The sequence below is a fragment of the Pogona vitticeps genome, chromosome 7 (assembly GCF_051106095.1).
Source record: "Pogona vitticeps strain Pit_001003342236 chromosome 7, PviZW2.1, whole genome shotgun sequence".
NCBI classification, from domain to species: Eukaryota; Metazoa; Chordata; class Lepidosauria; order Squamata; family Agamidae; genus Pogona; species Pogona vitticeps.
Window position 1 is genome coordinate 433,592 of NC_135789.1, and position 17,495 is coordinate 451,086.

Genomic DNA, 17,495 nt, shown 5'->3' on the forward strand with positions numbered 1-17,495 from the left:
CAGCTCCTTGCCGCCGGGCCCTCTCAAAGGCCACCAGCAGGGCAGGAGGGCAGTCTTCCCTCTCACCTTCCCCTGCCACAGACCCTGGGCAGGTCTCGGAAGCCATACGCCGTCGCCCCAGTGGCCTTCTGCCGCAACATACCCAGTGTCCCTTCTTTCCAAGCCATCCCGAGCTGGCTATTCCAACCGCTCCCAGTGCAGCTGGGCTTTGCTCCACAACAGCACCCAAACTTTGGGACTCTGACTCGGCCAGCACATGGACCCTCACAAGCTTTTTCTGGTCCACCATCATGTGGACGTGTCCCAGCTCCAAGGCTACCAGGGCCAAACTTACAGCCTGCCTGTTCGGTGGTGTTTGGCCCTCCCCCTCCTTTCCCTGCATCACAGACAGACAAGCATCTCCATTCAAAAGCACGAGCATCATGTATCGGACTGGCATGCAAAGAGCCTCTAATCCTCCATCACCTAAACCTTCCCAGCACCTCCCAAGCCTGTATCGTCCACAAGCCAGAACCCCCCATGGCTGAGAAGGGAGGACCATCTTCTCCCCAGCCAGCAGGGCATGGTTTGGTAGCCTCTCAAGAACTCAGACCACCGGTCCAGGCCTCCGAGATCTGTCTCTCTCTCCCCCCCCGCCCCCTCATGGCCACCCCACCCCTCCCCTGCCCCTTCAAGAGGGGACCCTGTGCTTTCTGGGTGCCAATAAGAGAACATGCCCAGGACAGGCATCAGTCTAGCTTTTATTTTAGCAAACAGCAAATTCATCATTTATTCATTCTACATTAGCAATTAGATCATCCTTTGACATTGGTTTTGTTTGATTTTTTTTTTTTAAAAAGGGGAGACGAAAACTTAATTATTATCTTTTCTTTTAAAATGACAAGTTTCAAAAGCTGGGGGTTCAAGAAGACTTGTACATAAGCTTGGTTTTGGGGGAGGTCTCAGAAACCAAATGTGGGGAGACAGCTACGCTAAAACAACAGAACACTCTAATGAAGGGAATGAAGAAGGCATCAGCAGGAACCTCACCCCCAGGTCCCACTCCCGTTCGTCTGGCATCTGCTTTTCTCTGAGAAGGCCAGCTTGCCCGTGGGGTGGGGTGACTTGCTGGCCTGCAAGACTGATGCAAGGCATCCCACCGGCAAGAGAAAGGAGGAGGGCGGAGAAGGTGTTTTAACAGAGCAGTTTCTATCTTCCTGGGGATCCATTTCCATGTTCAAAAAATATAAAAATCTCTGCAACCAGTTTTAAAAGCCAAAATTCTCAGATGCACCCTGTACAGTTTTCATTTTTCCCCTCTTAAAGAACAGTCCTATGTTACTGGTGATTTTTTTTTTTACAGGGGGAAAGGGAGAAGGTGAAATGGAAGGAAGAGGAAAAAGAGAGAAAGATAGATAACTGTATGTGTGTGTGTGAAAGGACAGAAGAGGCCCAGGGACCCAAAACCAGGCAGAAGCAAAATGCTCGGCTGGTAGGGGTCACTTTGATTTTTCCGGTTCCCTACCTCAGTGCTGCAGGCAGAGAGAGAGAGAGAGAGAGAGAGAGAGAGAGAGAGAGAGAGAGAGGGGTGTTGAAGCCTCAGAGCTGAGATACCACAGGGAGGGGGTGTAGGGATGAGACAAGCGCAGGGGGCTCCTCTCGGGCGCTGCCGTCTGCCACTCCGGATGGCCTACTTCTTCTTCATCCGCAGAGACTTCCGGACGGAAGGCTTGCCCTTCTTGCCCTTGGCTGAGGGCTTCAGGTCTTTCTTGGCGTTCACGGCTGGCTTCTTCGGGGCAGGGCCGTTGCCCGAGAGGTTCTTGGCTGCCACCCGCGGGGGGGCTGGCTTGGCTTTCTTGGCCGGGGTAGCTTTGGCCTTCGGTGGGGGCTTGGCTTTCCCCCGATGGGCCTTGGGGGCCTTGCGGGGTTTGGGCTTGGCCTCCCGGCGCTTCACCAGGGCAGAGGCCCTGCTCCGTGCTTTCGGAGGGGGCCGTTTCTGCACCCTGAGGAGGAGGAGGAGGAGGAGGAAAAGGGAGGGAGGGAAGAAAGTGCTCAGGACCCTAACCCTGTTGGAGGCACAAGGCGCCAGGGTGGGTGGGTGGGTGGCAGCCAATTCAATCACCTCCTTCATTAACTGTGATGTGGAGTTCAAACTGGAGGGCTCCCATTCAAAGATGAGAAACTGCCAGTTTGGGGACTACAACTCCCCAAATCCCCCAGATGCATGCAGCAGGAGCTGTGGGATACTGGTTGCTGCAGTCCAAAGAGGAAACCCTTCCCATCTCTGCCATCAGAGGGACTGTTCATTTGCCCTCAAAGTCAATTCAAAGCGCAGGCGAGTCCTCCCCACCCAGAAGCCCCTCTGTAGCTTTCAAGGTCAGCCTCACACTTACCTTTTCTTTGGGGGCGGCTCTTCTTCCTCAGAGTCTTCCTCCTCCTCCTCCTCTTCCGACTCCTCTTTCTCTGAGTCTTCCTCGTCTTCCTCGTCTTCTTGTGCTTTTTGTTTCTCTGGGAACAGGACGCTTGGGCTGCAGTGGTGGGAGAGAAAAGGGCAGCTGAGTAGCCGTTCCCCCCCCCCGGCTTTGCCACGCTGAGTTAGGAAGAGTGTTCACAAAGGACCCCCCCCCCCTCCTTCCCTGGGCACCTCTGAGCACTGCCCAGGCCAACCAAATAAGCTGATTGCAAGTGACCAAATGGGTTGGTGAATATCCCTTGGAACGGACTCCCCCAGAAAGTGGCAAACAGAGGCCGGATGGCCACCAGTCCTGGATTCCTCCACTGCAGAGTTCCTGCATCAGCCATGAGATGGACTAGGTGACCTCCCAAGACCCCTTCGTTCTCTGCAGAGGTTGGAGCTCTAATCCATGGACCGCCAGACAGGGTGGAAAGAAACCCAGGCATGAAAGAAGGGTCCCAGCTGCCTCTTACCTGGGATAGTAGGGGAAGCACAGCTGGAAGGTGCCGCTGAAGCCCTTCCCAGAAATCTGTTCCATCCATCCGTACTTCTCACATTTCTGCAGAGTCCTCTTCAGAAGGTGGACTGTGGGGTCAGGAGAGAGAGGGGGGCCTAAGGAGGAGAGCCTCCAGGACTTGCTCCCATCCGCACAACACGTGATATGCCGGGCGAGAGCCCACCTCTAGCCCTAAAAGAGACCTCTGCAGCCTTTGCAACCCCGTTTTCCTGGGAGTCTGAGATGCACCCACCAGGGTTCGCAGCAGCCCTGCGGGGACCAAACGCTCACAGGAGGAGATGGCGCAAGAGAGCTGCCCAAGCCAAATATTTCCAAGGCTATTTAGGTGCTTCCACCTTCCCAAGCAGCCTCCTGGGAGCTGAATCTACCTGCTCCCTTTGCTGCCTCGTCCCAGGCACGGAGGGGACTCTGCGCTCCTCCCACCTTTTGCATTAAATGCTTTTCCCTCTCTTCTCATCTCTGACAAAGCCTGAAGAGATTGCCGCCACAGGGCGAGCTTCCACCTGGCCCTTGCTCCTCTTCCCTGGGCAGGAAAGGAAAGGGGAAGATCACAAACCCTCCTAAGGAACCGAGCGACTGCAAGGAGTGCTATCAGACAGTAAGGGCTCAGAAATCCCCTTCTGAACCGTTCTTTTACCATATATTCTGAAATTAGCACCTGCCTCCTTCTCCGATGGTTGTTCCAAGTGTAAAGAACATGTATTTTGTTTTGTTATGCTTCTAGGACCAGTGCCTTAAGGTACAGAGGCCAGGCACCACATAGGGTCACGCTTTGTTCCAGCAGAATAGAAGCAGGAAACTCTGCTTTGAGCTGCCCACGGACCCCCTCCTGGCAGAGAGAACAGGCCTCATTGAACCTACAAGGCAGCCTGCATGGATAATTGACTGGATGGCTTCCATCAAGCCACATATTCTTGCCAAAATGTGGCTATTTTCAACAGCAGGCATCTCTTTTAAAACACACACGGAGAACAAGCGAGGGAGAGGGGCCTACACTCAAGTTTTCCCACAGTGTGTGTGTGTGTTTGTGTGCATGTTATAAGGGCTAATTTTAAAACCCGAGATCTGCGAGGAGTGACCCGATCTCCTTCCTACCCTGGAAGCTGGAATTTGTGCCCGGATGCTTCTCCAAGACGTATTTTTTCAGGGCGGTGGTGGAACAGGTCTTGGGCTCATTCATGGCCGCAATGGCAGAGAGGATGGCATCTTCCATCAGGCTCCCACCCAGCAGAGGCTTCTCCCCAGATTTCTTCAACTGTTTAAAATCAACAACAAAACACATCAGGACACCTTGGCCCGGCCCAGCCTGGCCCCACCGCCCACCTGATCTCCCTCCCGCCTGGGTAAAGGCAGGAGTGGCCGCTGCCAACCTGAAATGTTCCGGAAGCTCCTTTGCCTGTGATCTGCTCCAGCTGGCCCTTCTCCACTGCCCTCTGCAAGGCATTCTTCAGCAGCTGGGGTCTACAGGACAGGGAGAGGGAGAGGGAGAGGGAGAGAGGGAAGCCCCCCTGTTACGAGCACCTTTTCGCTGGGACCAGTCTGCCAAGAAAACAGATGGGGAAGGGGGACGCAAGAGGGCCTCCCTTCTGCTACCTACAGGGAGTGTCACTCCTGGTGGCCTGCCAATGGCCAAGATGAAACCACGGAGGAGCTGATGGGCTTCTGCAGAAACAAGAATTCCCCCAAGCAGAACTGAGAGGCTTCCTACTTGGGCCTGGGGTTTACAAAAGAACTCAGAAGGGCTCTCCTAAAACCACAAGAGATGGTCCCGACAGGCCCCAGTGAACCTCACGGCTAAGCAGGGGTGAGACTCCAGGCCTCTGGAGTCCCCACCGGGACTCCCCCCCCCCCCCGGCCTCAGCCTTCTTGCCGGCCAACTACAAGGAAGGCAGAAAGCGCTGAACTGAGAAAACGATGCTGGGGCTGTGGGCCCAGCTGTTTCCACCCACCTGATGTCCACTTTCAGCTTGGGGTAATACTGGGAGACATATTTTTTGATCAGACTGTATGAGGCTTCCTTCGGCTCACAAAGGCGGGTGAAGGCCAACGGGAGGATGTCTTCCAGCTTCATCTGCTGCTCCGGGCCGGAGGCCGAAGAACTCCTCTGAAAGACCAAGACCAGGCCGCCCCCTGCTTTTCTAGACATTGCCCGTTCAAAGGGACCACCAACACGACTGTCCTGAGGTTTAGGCACTTCACACGAGGGTTTTTCTCCCCCTCCTCCCTCCCTCTCTCTCTCACATACAAAGGACAGGCCAGTCCTTCCTTGCGTGTCTCCATGCAGCCTCACGACAGGTGAGTAAGTGGCTGCATCTGTGGAATATCAGCTTTCTTTGGAAGAAGCAGATGACTTGATCCATACAGTTCTAAACACCTCTTTGCTGGAAACTCTGGAAATTACTTTTCTTACGGAGAATAAAGCAAGCCACCATGGGAAGGGCTCGGCCCATGGGCTACTGAGCCGACTCCTCTGATAGCCAGGTTACTCTGGGTGGGTGGGTGGGTGGGTGGGTTTGTCGCCTTTCATAACTGCTGCCCCCTCTGGGAGCAGAAGGTGGGCCTCCGGCACCTCCACCCAGCTTACCTTCCGATCCCGTGATTTGGAGGCTGTTTTCCCTGAGTTTGGGGCCACCACAAAGCTCCCCGAGGCTCCTTTTCCTTTCACCTAGATCAGCAAAGGGAGAAGGCTGCAGGCACAGGGTCGGCTTCGGATCTCTCCCACTCCACCTGCCCCTGCTTCCATCCGGGATCAGCTCAGCAGCTCGATGCATAGCCCAGCCTGGCCGAGCTCCTGCCCTGCTGGGCCACAGCAGCGCCTGCAACTCGGGGCCCTTACCTGCCGAATGACTCCTCGCTCCAGCTCCCGCTTGAGGGCCTGTTTCAGGAGGAAGCCCCTTCGCTCCAGCTCCAGGGAAGGATACTTGTTGATGATGTACTTCCGGATGGCGACCACGGAGGCCCCGCCCTTCTGGTAGCAAGCCTGGAAGGGAACCGATTCGTTCTGTGAGCCGCCAGTCTTAGGGCCAAGGGAGCAGGGACGGAAAGGGTGCAAATCAGGGATGGAGGGAAAAAAGGGCAGCCACGGTCAACTTTGTGGTGTGGCAGCTCCACCAAGTGGGTGCTTCAAGCACTCCTTTGTTTTTGTCTTGTATTTTCAGAGAAAGGCAGAAGGGTTCACCCTTCAATCATACAAATCTGAGACAAGATGTAGGCTCCCATCTGCCATCGCCTCCTCCCACAGCCCCTCTGCTCACCTTGATGGCCTCGATCAAAATGGCATCCATCTTGGGGCGGGAGGAAGCGGCCATGTGGGTCTGCTTCTGAGCCCTGGCCAGCTGGCTGGCGGAAAGGGTGGCCCAGGCCGGAATGGTCTTCTTGACCTTCTTCTCCTTCTCTTTGGCAGCCGGGTCCTTCTCACTGTCTCAAACAGACAGACAGACAAGGAGAAGCAGAGAAATCAGGCAGGACCCCCGGCAGGCGGAAAGCATCTCCTGGGGCAGAGGGGGACCGAGAGCCCCTGGCGGTCTAGGACTCGGCCCCAGGACCCTCTCCAAGGCGCACGCTGTGGGGCCCCACGGCTGAGGTCACTGGGAGAGCCCCTTCCGCCCTCCCTCCCCGCCTTGCAGGAGCTCCTTACTCCTTTTTGGCTTCTTCGGCAGGCTTGGCCTCCCCCTTCTCCTCGGCCTCCACCTCCTTGGGGGGCTCCGTCTCAGGTGGGGCTGGGGGAGGCGTCTCATTCTCCTGCTCCTCCACGGTAGAAGCAGATTCTTCTGAGCTGATGTCGGGATCTGAGGAGAAGTGGGTGTGGGGAAATCATGACATGGAAAAGGCTGCATCTGGAGAATCAAGACATCCCTGGCTGAGGAAACTCCTGCATAGGAAAGCGTTTGACTCAGCAAGGGAGAAAAAGCTGAGCGAAGGCGGCCCAAAATCTCACCCAAGCAAGCCTGGACCGCATCGGGGGGGGGGGATTTCAGTCATGCTCCTCCCAGGGCCCCCTTCCAGGTGGGCTAGCCATTTGTAAGCAGGTGTAAGGGCAACAGCCTCTCTCTCTGTCTCTCTGATTCTGACACAGCTGCTGGCCGGTACTCAGGAAGCTTGGCAGGAGCTAGCAGGAAGCACATGCACGGATCGAGGCCTTTGCCTGTGCCTGCCTTTTGAGTCAGGTGGGTGGCTGGGGGGGGGGGAAGAGTGGCCGCTTAGCAAGCTCTGCAGGTGGCCAAAGGCTACTTCAATCACCCTTCTTGCAGCACAGCAACTGGAGTTCCCAGTTCTGTCCCTGGCCTTTTCAAGTGAAAGGTTTTCAGCAGCAGGACTGGGCCGAGGCCCACCTCTCTCTGCCTGGGAGCCCTGGGTCAGCAGACACCGTGCTGGGTGAGCAGCAGAGCAGGGAACAGGGCATAATGGGGGCAGCAGGCCACAAAGCCGCTTGCAGGACAGCTGGTTCACTAGTCAGCCTGGAGGGCACTCCGTGGTGCTCGGCTGTCACAGGCGCCAGGACACACGACCACCAACCAACCAACCAACCGCCAGGCAGCCCCTCCATGGGAGAAGCAGTGGGCATGGGAAGACCTGTCTTTACCCGGCTTGGCCTCCTCGCCTTCCACAGGTTTGCTTTTTGGAGGAGTTTCTCGGGTGGACGAATTCACAGCTCGGCGGATTGGCATGGTGCCGTCTTCAGTGGTCTGCGTGGGGGGGGGGAGAGAAAAGGGGAGAGCAAAGGGTCACAGGGCTCCTGAATGGTGTCAGCACCAAAAGGAACTGGGGGGAGATGCCCCGCAGGCAGCCTCAGCCATCCCACCACCGAATCCCTCTAACACCAGAACAGCAGACGGCAGTTTCCAATGTCCTGCTTCTGCGGGATCTTCCTGAGAACCACCAGTCCCTTTTCTGCTTCAGCTCGGGATGGCAGGAACAAAGGGACCCAGCGAGGAAGATCCAGAGGAGAAGGGAAAGGCATGGGACCAGGAGAGAGGGGTGGAGAGGGGAGGGGGTTGGAGCAGCCCCAGCGGAGAGTCCTAGAAGCAGCAGGGAGGAGGAGGAGGAGGAGGAGGAGGAGGAGGAAGAGAGCAGCCGGTGGGAAGGCAGGTTCAAGGGCGAGAGCGTGGAGAAGGGTCAGCCCCTACCTCACTCCACTTGTCCAGGGGAGCTCCCGTTAACAGGGGAAGCGCCTTAGGGCCTGCGGGATCAGCTTCTGACAGATCGGTCGCCATTTTAAATTAATGTCTAGCCCCCAAGGTGAGGGTTAACCCTCTTGGAGCCCCAGGTTTTTTAACCTCAAGGGGGAGGGAGGCCTTCCTAACAACCTGGAGTGCAGAAAAGACTTGGTGAATACAAGGAGGAGAAACAAGAACAGAACTGAAAATGTCATATCTACATCTATGCCACCAAGGAGTTAAAGCCGAACCAAAACCAAACCAAACTAACCCAACCCATCAGTTTGTGGAGGAGACGGATGGACGAGAAACCCATCCTGGCTGTTTGGCAGGGAAGTGGAAACCTCTTCCACTTCCCCTGGCAGAAGCCGAGTGGGAGGGACCAGGGAGCCGTCGGTGTCCACGTGGGCCAGAGCTGCTCCAGGGAGAAGGGGCCCCGGGAAATGGCAGGGCAGCCGAACGCCTACGCTGTGCTTCCTGTGGAAGGACTGCTCACAAAAGGCCATCCGGATAGTGGGTGGTGACGGTTTCTCCAGTATTAGGCTGCTGGCACCTTTATTCTGCGCCCCCCCCCCCGGCTTGCATCCATGGCACTCCACGCCAACCCAGCATCCCTGGTTCAGGGCTGGTACCCAGAGTTTGGGGCAGCAGCAGAAGTCGAACTGAAAAAGCTCAGTGCTTTCCATGTGTTGTTCGCCTTCAAAGGCCAACCCCCTGCCTCCCTAGAGGTCAGGCCTCTCAGACTTAAGGTCCCTTGCAGCCCACCAGTCAGTCACTCTGCCAAGGGATGCCAGGCCCAGGAAAAACAAAACCGAAAGGCTCGCTTTCCCTGAGACAGATACCTAAACATTTACAAGCCTTTAGTCCATTATTATAGCTACAATTTATAATGAGCTTAACAGATACAAGAACTGCAGTTCTGTTGTACAGCCTAAACACAAACAATTTAAAATAATTGTATTATTAGTCGAGAACTTCGATAACAATGTTGATTAGAAATAACGGGTAACTGCATGAAAACTGTGCCCTACCTTAAGCTTACTTCTATGTCCCACTGGATGAGGATAAAGGGCCGCTGGTTTCTTGACCAGCTTAAAAAACAAGCCAACATCCAGCCCCACCAATGTCCCTTGGCCCCTTCCCTTCACCCTCCATGGTGTCCAGACAAGCACCTGGCAAACAGCATAGAGTCTGTAGGCACCTCCCTACAAGCAAAAAAGTGTTATTAACAGGAGGTGTTTTTTTTAAATTATTAATTGATTTTACATAGTTTTTTTGTTTAATTGGTTTATATGGTTATTGGATTTTCTACATTGTAATTATGCTTCTGTGTTTTTTATTTAATGTGCTATTGTTCTACATTTTGTTGTGAGCCACCCAGAGTGGCCTGGCTAGTCAGATGAGCAGTATACAAACTGGAAGGATGAACGAGCAAATAAACAAGCAAGCTCCCTTGGAAACAAACAAATAAGCTTCCTTTTCTGGAAAATTTGTGCCAAGTGAAATAGCTCCCAGCCACGGAAGGCTTGCTCGCGGAGGGTGGGTGGGTGGGCGGGGGCTGGTTTAGTGGATTAAAATAGGACAACTTTTGGGGAGTTTCAGCTCCCTGCCTTTCTCTTTCTTCCCACTGACGAAACGTGACACTCTGAAGCCTGAGGAAAGATGACTCCCTTCGTCTGTCTGCTGAGGCAGCCCTCTTCCTTCTGGTGCAGACATGGAAACGGGGAGAAACCCGGCCTTCTCTGACGAGGATGATGAATTCTGGGAAAAGAAAATACGTCATCCGGTGCGCAACGGCGTCTGGTGGGTGATGTGCGTGGCCCTCGGCAACCAATTTGGGAGCAATGGGGGTGTGGACACAGGCCAAACTGGAGGATCCCTCCACCCTCTGCCCTGCCTTGCAGAGCGGCAGTTTAATAAGAAACAGCTGGGCTCCAAGGAGGGAATGAAGGGCGCTGTGAGCACACGGCAGGGCCAATTCCCTGCATTCTTCTGGGGTGCGGGGAGATCGTGGATTGATCTAGCCTCCAGACCAGGGGGGGGGGGAGGGTTGGCTGGGGAAAAGGGTGTCGCTTCAGGGCATGGGTGCTTCCAGGCTTGGTCTTCTGCTGAGAGAAACACAAAGTCTCTCACTAGCCTGCCGTGGCCTCCCAACAGGCAGGGCCAGCCTGCAAAGCCTCTAGGTGCCCTTTCCCTCCCTGAGTAAACCAGGGAGGGAGGACTGAGGGGCACCTGAGCAGCTGGTTTGGAAATCCTCGAATGCCATTTCCTCAAAAGTTCTCCTGTGCACAGCTTTTCAAACCACGGCAAGGTGGAGGTTGCAAAATGAGATTCTTCCAGCTTGTGACTTTATATATCTATATAAAGACAAGTCTACTGGACCGCTACTGAACACGTTTGCATTTTTTCTAACATTTACCTTAAAATTAAAAGGTGCCCTTGTTTATTCCACATTGCTAATAACACTAGAGGGAGCGGAGCATTCTGAACTGCTTCATAAAGACTTCTGTGGTGCCATGGAGGTTCCTAAATCACCATTTTTGCTAACAAGGCCACTCTGGGTGGCTCAGAGCAATGTGTAGCCTGCATAATTAGCTTGTAAACCACCCAGAGAGTGTTTTAAGCACTATGGGGCAGTATATAAGCAGCACGCTTTACTTTGCAACCACAGTACAATTATGTGTGTATGTGTGTGTGTGTGTGTGTGTGTGAGACAGAACTACACACAACGAGCTCAGAGGAAAATTCCGTGCAAGAAGTACTGATCAGGACAGTTTAGAACTATTATTTAAGACATGAAACTAGCAGCGTTCCTCGTCTGCTGCCGTGCAAGTGACTCACACAGTCTTTGGAAAAGGGAAGACGAGGGTGTGCCAGGCCAGGATAGGGGGGAGTTGTCACACATCCCCTCTGCAGTGGCCCACTCTGCTTCCAAAACTGAGAAGCAAACTATATTTTGTTCTTCCTGTTCTTCACACACCAAATTGCAGTGCCAGATGAAACTTGGTACCACCCATTACCTGAACCCAAAGGTTTAAGGACTGCTGCTGGTGGCTTCTCTCCATAACATTTCAAAGCAACATGTCAACTCCAGGAGCTCAAGACTGTCCTTTCCTCTTCAGCCTTAAAAAGACCTCCCACACCTGTCTGAGCTTCCTTGGGTTACGGCAAAAACTGATGACAGAACACCGTCAAGTCCACTTCTGTGCGACGGCACCCCCTGCCAGAGTCCCCCAGGTATGGATGATGGCAGGGGTCATGGCCCATCCCTTCCTGATATTGGGCCCGGGCGACCTGTGTGATCTTGGCCGGCCCCTCTCCAAGGAGAGGCGGCACCCACAGGGGGCCTCTGAAGGCTCAGCTTAGCAGCTTAGCAGCCAGGGGCTCCAACCCACCGAGCTGCATCCGCTCCCTTGGATTGCAGGAAAAAAAACAACCAACACAGCCATGGGCCTGCCCTTTCTCTCGGGTGAGGGTGAACCGGCCTGAATGCCTGAGTGAAGACCCTTCCAGCCCTAGGAGCATAAAGCCCAGCCCAGCCTAGGCGCAGGCCCACCGGTCTGCTCAGAGGGGGCACCAGAGCGCCTTCCCTTGGCCGCCTTCCCCCCCCCCCCGGCCGCCATGATAACCACTTCTTTGGGAATAAGCAAGGCCTTCCCTGGCGCCCTGGCTGCCCCCCCCCCCCCGGCAAAGGCCGAGCCCGCATTACCTCCTTCCTCAGCGTTGACTCGCAGGCTGCTTTTTGTCCAGGCCGTTCAAGGGCATGGACTTGGGCCCTCCCTTTCCCCGCCGCACACACAACCGCCCTGCGAGGTAGGCCCCACGAAGGCAGAACGGCCCCAGGCCACCCGGCCTATCCCAACGGGGTGGGGGGTGAGGGGGTCTGGAAAGGGTCCCTGAGGCCGCTCGCCCTCCCCCAGCCCAGGTGTTTCCGATGCTGCAGAGGAGCCCCCCCTTTTTTTAACTGCCCCCACTCCTCCCCCCCCCGACCTCCAGCCCGGCCAGGCCACGCCTCCCAGGGGGCGGGGAAAGGGGGAGGAGACCGAACGGGGGGCGGGGCTACGGCAAGGCTCGATAGTCCCCTTCCCTCCCCTCGGGGGGGAGGGGGCGCGAGAGGCCCAGGGCGGGAGGGGGGCGGGACAAGAGGATCCTGCCGTGGTGGAGGGGCGGGGGAGGCGACACCCTCCGGGCAGGCCTTGCCAAGGGGCGGGGCGGGGAGGAGAGGCTAAGCTAGGCCCGGTGGGAGGGGGGGGTTGTCTGGTCTCCGTATTTGCATATTATTAGAAGAGCCGCCATTATGCAAACAGCATCACGTGTCGCACCCAGGAAAGTCGCCTCCGCCGCCGCCGCGCCCGACAAGGCCCCGCCCCCTCCTGAGCGGGCGCGCGCGGCCCTCGACCCCGCCCCCTCCTGAGCGGCCCCGCCCTCCTGCCACTCACCGCCTCAGGGACACCCTGCCCCCCCACCTTGGTCTCGCTCTCGCGCTCTTCCTCTCCCTCCCTTTCTCTCGCTCGCTCTTCCCGGGCCTCGGCGGGCGGCCCTTCCGGCAACAGCGGTGGAAACGGCGGCGGCGGCGGCGGCAACGGAGGAGAAGCTGGGGCTCGGCAGCGGGGCAGGAAGGGGTGGGACCGGCGCGGACGGAGGGCCAATGGGCGTCCCGCGAGCGCCGTTCGAATGCCAGGGCTGCCGCCACGCCCCCTCCTCTCGAAACGGCGGCCAATAGACGCCGCCATTTCACGCATGCGCTTTGCGGGGCCTCCGTTAATAGGTGTTCTTTTTCCAAATCAAAAGAAATAACACCTCAGCGCCGAACAAAAACACACAGCGCGAGCGAGGGGCGGGGCGGACGGGCATGCGCAGTAAGGGCCTGCGAGGAGGCCGCGCGCGACCGAGCAAATGCGCCTGCGCGATGCTGATGATGGAGGGGGAGTGAGGCTAAAAGAAAGCGCGACTGGAAGGCGCCTCCTTGTTACCTCACGTGTCGGGAGCGAGCGCGTGCGCGCCCCCGCCGCCCCGCCCCCTCCCGTGAGGCCAAAGGGCCCGAAACGTCCCCAGCGTGGAATAAGGAACCTTCCAGCTGCCCCTCTCCCTCCCGCTCCCTCCGAGGCCGGGGGTGACCGTCCTGAGGCTTCCTCAGCCCCCCCCCGTGTCTTCGTTCCCCCCCCCAGGCCCAGAAGGGGGAACGCCCGGGGTGGCTCACGACGACGACGACGACGACGCCTGCCCTGTCGAAAGCCATGTCTCCGCCGCCGCCGCCGGGCCCAAGAGAGGAGGCCCCTTCACATGCCGAGGGAGCGAGGGAGGGAGGGGGGGGGAAGAGACGGGACGGAAGGACAACTTGGGGTTAGGGGTGTCGGCCGGGCTCACTCCTTAAAATAGCCCTGCATGCCCATCCTGTGTCAGGGACCGAAGGCGATACTACAGGGCTCAAGCGCCACACATTTGGATTAAGTAATAACGTTTTAAAGCCCAAATAACCCCCTTTAAGGCACACTCTTCAGTATATATGCCAGGTCTCACATCTCTAGATCTAGGAGACAAGGCGGATTTTTCAGCCACAAAATATCCCAAGGTGCCGGACACAAGCAGCCAGATCTCTTCAGAGAAAATCACAAACAGGGCATGGGAACACTGTATATTTGATGTGCCACTGCAATTTAGCATTACCTAGAACAACTCCTCTGCCAGTGTGCTCCTAAAGAGACAAGTTATTCACCAACCTAAAAGCATACCTTCAGCATCACAATTTCACCTCACTACCGTTAACGTGAAAAGGGGACGTGGTGGCGCTGCAGGCTAAAACCGCAGAAGCCTGTGCTGCAGGGTCAGAAGACCAAGCAGTCGTAAGATCGAATCCACGCGATGGAGTGAGCGCCCGTTGCTTGTCCCAGCTCCCGCCAACCTAGCGGTTCGAAAGCATGCAAATGCAAGTAGATCAATAGGGACCACCTCGGTGGGAAGGTAACAGCGTTCCGTGTCTAAGTCGCACTGGCCATGTGACCACGGAAGATTGTCTTCAGACAAAAACGCTGGCTCTATGGCTTGGAAACGGGGATGAGCACCGCCCCCTAGAGTCGAACACGACTGGACAAAAATTGTCAAGGGGAACCTTTACCTTAACCTTACCATAACGTGCTTCCTCTGTGAGATTTGGAGACAAAACCTGGGCGCATACACTACCGAGCTGCTGCAAAAACCACGCCGTAAGCTGTTCAGTGGCTTAATGCCTCTTTTAAGTCTTGGAATTTTAGTAGCAAATGTAGTAAACATGTAGGCTTTTTTTTTGCACATTATTACTATGAGTCAAAGCTGAACTACATTAAAGCTGGAAGGAAACAAAACAGACTCATTAGAAAATGCAGCTTTAGTTTTGCTAGAACTCTGCAAGATGAGTTAACCAGCTCCCTCTTTCCTACAGAAGGACTCACCTGAAAAGGAAAGAGGTGTAACTAGAGGATGATTGCATGGCACAATGGCCTTTCTTTTTGTTCCTTACAACATCTGGTATAAGAGCATATGCTGTCATCAGGGTGGGCTGGAACGCTTGGTATGGTCCCAGGAGGTGGAAGAAAACCCCCCTGGTGTTGTTGCTACTGGCTTTGATATTGCCGGGCCAAAGACTGCTTATTGTACAGGTGTGCTTATAAAGCCCCTTTCCTTTCCTTTGACACAGCATACTTTGCCTGTGCCAAAACCCACTAAGGATGAATAATTCTGGGGGTGGCTGTGAAGACACCAACATTGAAGGATACCCTTTGCTAAAATCAACAGCTAGAGCTGGGTACAGTCAGGCCACCTCTCCTGGGGTTAACTGTGCTCCTTGCAGCACACACTTCTAGGAATGTTCACAGGCCGCCAAGAAAGCATGGGGGGGGGGGGAGGGCTGCCTTTTGCCACAACAGGCCATTTGAAATGATGAGCCAACAGCTTCACCTTACAGGACGTACAGCACCTGGCATAAACGCTGACCTCTGTCTACCTTCTGGTGCACTCTATTTCAGAGAGTGAAACAATCTAAATAAAAAGCAACAGTGTTTTGCAGAATTAACAAGCTGCTAAAAACGAACCTTGACAAGAAGCCCACCGTTTTTACCTCTCTTCCAGCATGCCCACTGCGCTGATTCCCCAACAGGGTAGAAAAAGGTGCAAAAGACACAATTTCCTGAAGATACAACAGGCGGGCACAGACAATTCAATCTCCACACAAAAGGTTCTCTTCTTTGTTCAGCCCTGGGACACCACCCCTTCTCTCGGGGAGAGGAAGCGGCGGCCCACAGGAGCACCCAGGCATGCCTAGCGCACTGCCCCCCCCAACGGGAAGGCAGCCGTGGCCCAAGCCGGGGGGGGCAGCGGCCATCATGCTGCTGTCAAAAGAGAAAGCCACGTCCTGGTCTTTTAAACTTGCAAGGTTTGTCTTTATTTTGTTCTTTGTATTTTGAAAGTGAAAAGAAATAGTATCGAGTCAATTTCTTTCTTTTTAAATATTTGTTCTATGTATTTACAAGCCTTAAAGTTGCTCTAAAGGTTCAGAAAGTTATCACTAGTACATTTTTTTTCTTCTTCTTCCTGCTTCCAGGGCAGCAAAGATTTGAACTGAATGCGCATTTTTTCCAAGCAGTCTGGTCCACAGCCATTTTTCTCAAACGTGGTTCCAAGGTTACACTTTTCATTACTTGTTTTCTTTTTAATTTTGGAAGCAAGCTGAGAGGCAGGCAAAAAGTTTGGATGGCATTTTTCTCAAGAAAAATGAAAATGAAAAGTTCCTCTCCTTCGCCCAGTTAATTCCCAACCTCCTTAACAAACTTATTACATACCTACCATGCTTTGAAACAAAACTGAGGTGGATCTGCAAGGAGGGAAAATTTATTTCTCTTGCTTTTTAATTTTTTTGCCTCTTATACAATTTATCACAGAAACTGCAAATTTTAAAATTACTCTGGCATTTGCAGTTCATAAATAAATTAAAATTCTCACTTAAAAAAAATCTAAACAGATTTGTGTGTGTGTGTGTGTGTTTGAAGTATGACTCCTTGTTTTAAAAGTAAAGAAGATTAAAACAGAAAATATTTTCTATGAATAATAGATGTGTTTTGGTTTAATGCTCCTGCCCTCAGATTTTAAATGGACTTGAATTCCAGATACTTTTTGTCCTGCATGATCACCTTGGCGCCGACATCTCTTCCTCAATCTCTCGGTCTTCTGGTTCTTCCCCTCTCCCACTCGTGCACGGGGGGGCAGGGCGGCAAGGGGGATTTCTGCGCGAGAATTGGCCTTTCTGCACTGTGATTGGCGAAGACATGAAACTTTTTCTTAAAAAAATACTTAAATTGTTTTTGTTTTGAGTTTTTTTTTTTTTGTATTCAGTTTTAATTATCCTCAGACTCTTCTTCAGCTTCTCGTAGCCACGTAAAGAAGGCTGTGACCGATTTCAGCGCTACGCCCTTCCCATTCTGCTCGGCCGGGTCTTTGCTGCTTTCCCATTTATAGAAGGCATCCTCCGAAATCACCTCCTCATCGTACAGGCAATCAAAAAACATCCGTAATAAATCTGCAGGAGGAGAGAAGGAACAGTCTTTCATGACTGGGAGCCAGGGAGGGGCAAGTCTGGTCTGTTCTAAACAGCAAATGCAAAAAAGGTTGTAAAAGGTGGCTGGATTCACTCCCTCAACCCCCCAAACCGCCTGCTTCAATCGTGTTCTCAAGTTTGAACTTCCAGTGCTTCCCAACAGAAAGAGCCAACAAAGCACAAAGATCCCTCTGAGCAGCAGCTGCTGCTGAGCGCACTTCCTTGGAGCGCCCTTTTGAGTGAGTAGAGCTCCCCAGGGCTCTGCAATCCACAAGGTTGGGGGGAGATGGCACCCCGACCCCATTCCCTGCCTTTTTATCTTCTGAAGTAAAGACTACTGCCCGGGCAAGTGGAGCACCCAGACTAGTGCAGCATCCATCTTCCAAGGAAGAAGGCCAAGAGTGTTGAGCAGAAGGAAGGACTACAGTCTGAGCAACGAGTGGGGAGTTGCTGGAGGCTGCCTTTCATGCTTCAGAATCCTGAAGCTTAACTCCAAAATGGAGGGGGGGGGGGGAAAGGTTGCAAGGATTCATGTTTGTAACAAGGGACCTGCTTTTCTGGCACCACTTTAATAGGAAGAGGGACCCATCTTTGCTTAAGGAGACCCCTAATCTGTCCCACCTTCCCCATTACCTTGGGTCCCCTCGAATGAGGAATTAATAGGGCCATCTTCTTGGGCTGCTGACAAGGAAAAACATGCAGCCTCCCAGGTGGGAGCCTAGCAGGATTCCTGAGAGCCCCCTACTAAATAAGGAGAATTATGCATGCTGAAAACTAGCTTTTAGGCTCCTACAGTGCTAGCCACAGGTTTTGCAAACAGAC

The 17,495-nt window shown here is 54.2% G+C and overlaps 2 protein-coding genes across 24 annotated transcripts in view; both read right to left on the reverse strand.

Annotated features, from left to right (window-relative positions):
• Positions 1 to 720: 720 nt before the first annotated feature.
• HP1BP3 (heterochromatin protein 1 binding protein 3) lies at positions 721 to 12,743 on the reverse strand. 9 transcript variants are annotated; one of them, XM_078379464.1, is made up of 14 exons: positions 12,574 to 12,695; positions 9,718 to 9,868; positions 8,078 to 8,257; positions 7,534 to 7,636; positions 6,589 to 6,739; positions 6,206 to 6,368; positions 5,788 to 5,931; positions 5,536 to 5,616; positions 4,901 to 5,055; positions 4,322 to 4,412; positions 4,047 to 4,206; positions 2,908 to 3,019; positions 2,373 to 2,507; positions 721 to 1,982 (listed from the first exon to the last, which is right to left on the reverse strand). In XM_078379464.1, exons 3-14 carry the CDS (start codon positions 8,162 to 8,164, stop codon positions 1,670 to 1,672), a joined length of 1,695 nt encoding a protein of 564 aa, XP_078235590.1. In that variant the 5' UTR covers positions 8,165 to 8,257; positions 9,718 to 9,868; positions 12,574 to 12,695; the 3' UTR covers positions 721 to 1,669. The 9 variants fall into 9 exon arrangements, with proteins under 9 accessions (XP_078235590.1, XP_078235589.1, XP_072833499.2 ...); XM_078379463.1 differs by lacking the exon at positions 12,574 to 12,695 and adding an exon at positions 11,817 to 12,066; XM_072977398.2 differs by lacking the exon at positions 9,718 to 9,868 and having other exon boundaries at positions 12,574 to 12,716.
• Positions 12,744 to 15,500: 2,757 nt separating this feature from the next.
• EIF4G3 (eukaryotic translation initiation factor 4 gamma 3) overlaps positions 15,501 to 17,495 on the reverse strand; it is a 58,932-nt gene continuing 56,937 nt past the window's right edge. For all 15 annotated transcript variants that reach the window (XM_072977413.2, XM_072977412.2, XM_072977408.2 and 12 more), the window contains one exon: positions 15,501 to 16,655. In XM_072977413.2, the coding sequence (XP_072833514.2) occupies positions 16,474 to 16,655 (182 nt within the window). In that variant the 3' untranslated portion in view covers positions 15,501 to 16,473. The remainder of the gene's footprint in view (positions 16,656 to 17,495) is intronic.

What these genes read in the sequence shown, in the direction of transcription:
- HP1BP3 (XM_072977398.2), bottom strand. Translation starts at nt 8,164, where the DNA reads ATGGCGACCGATCTGTCAGAAGCTGATCCCGCAGGCCCTAAGGCGCTT. An exon ending in GAGCTTCCGGAACATTTCAG is followed by an intron (nt 4,207 to 4,321) that starts GTTGGCAGCGGC and finishes GATTTTAAACAG; the next exon opens with TTGAAGAAATCTGGGGAGAA. An exon ending in TGCTTCCCCTACTATCCCAG is followed by an intron (nt 2,508 to 2,907) that starts GTAAGAGGCAGC and finishes CCACCACTGCAG; the next exon opens with CCCAAGCGTCCTGTTCCCAG.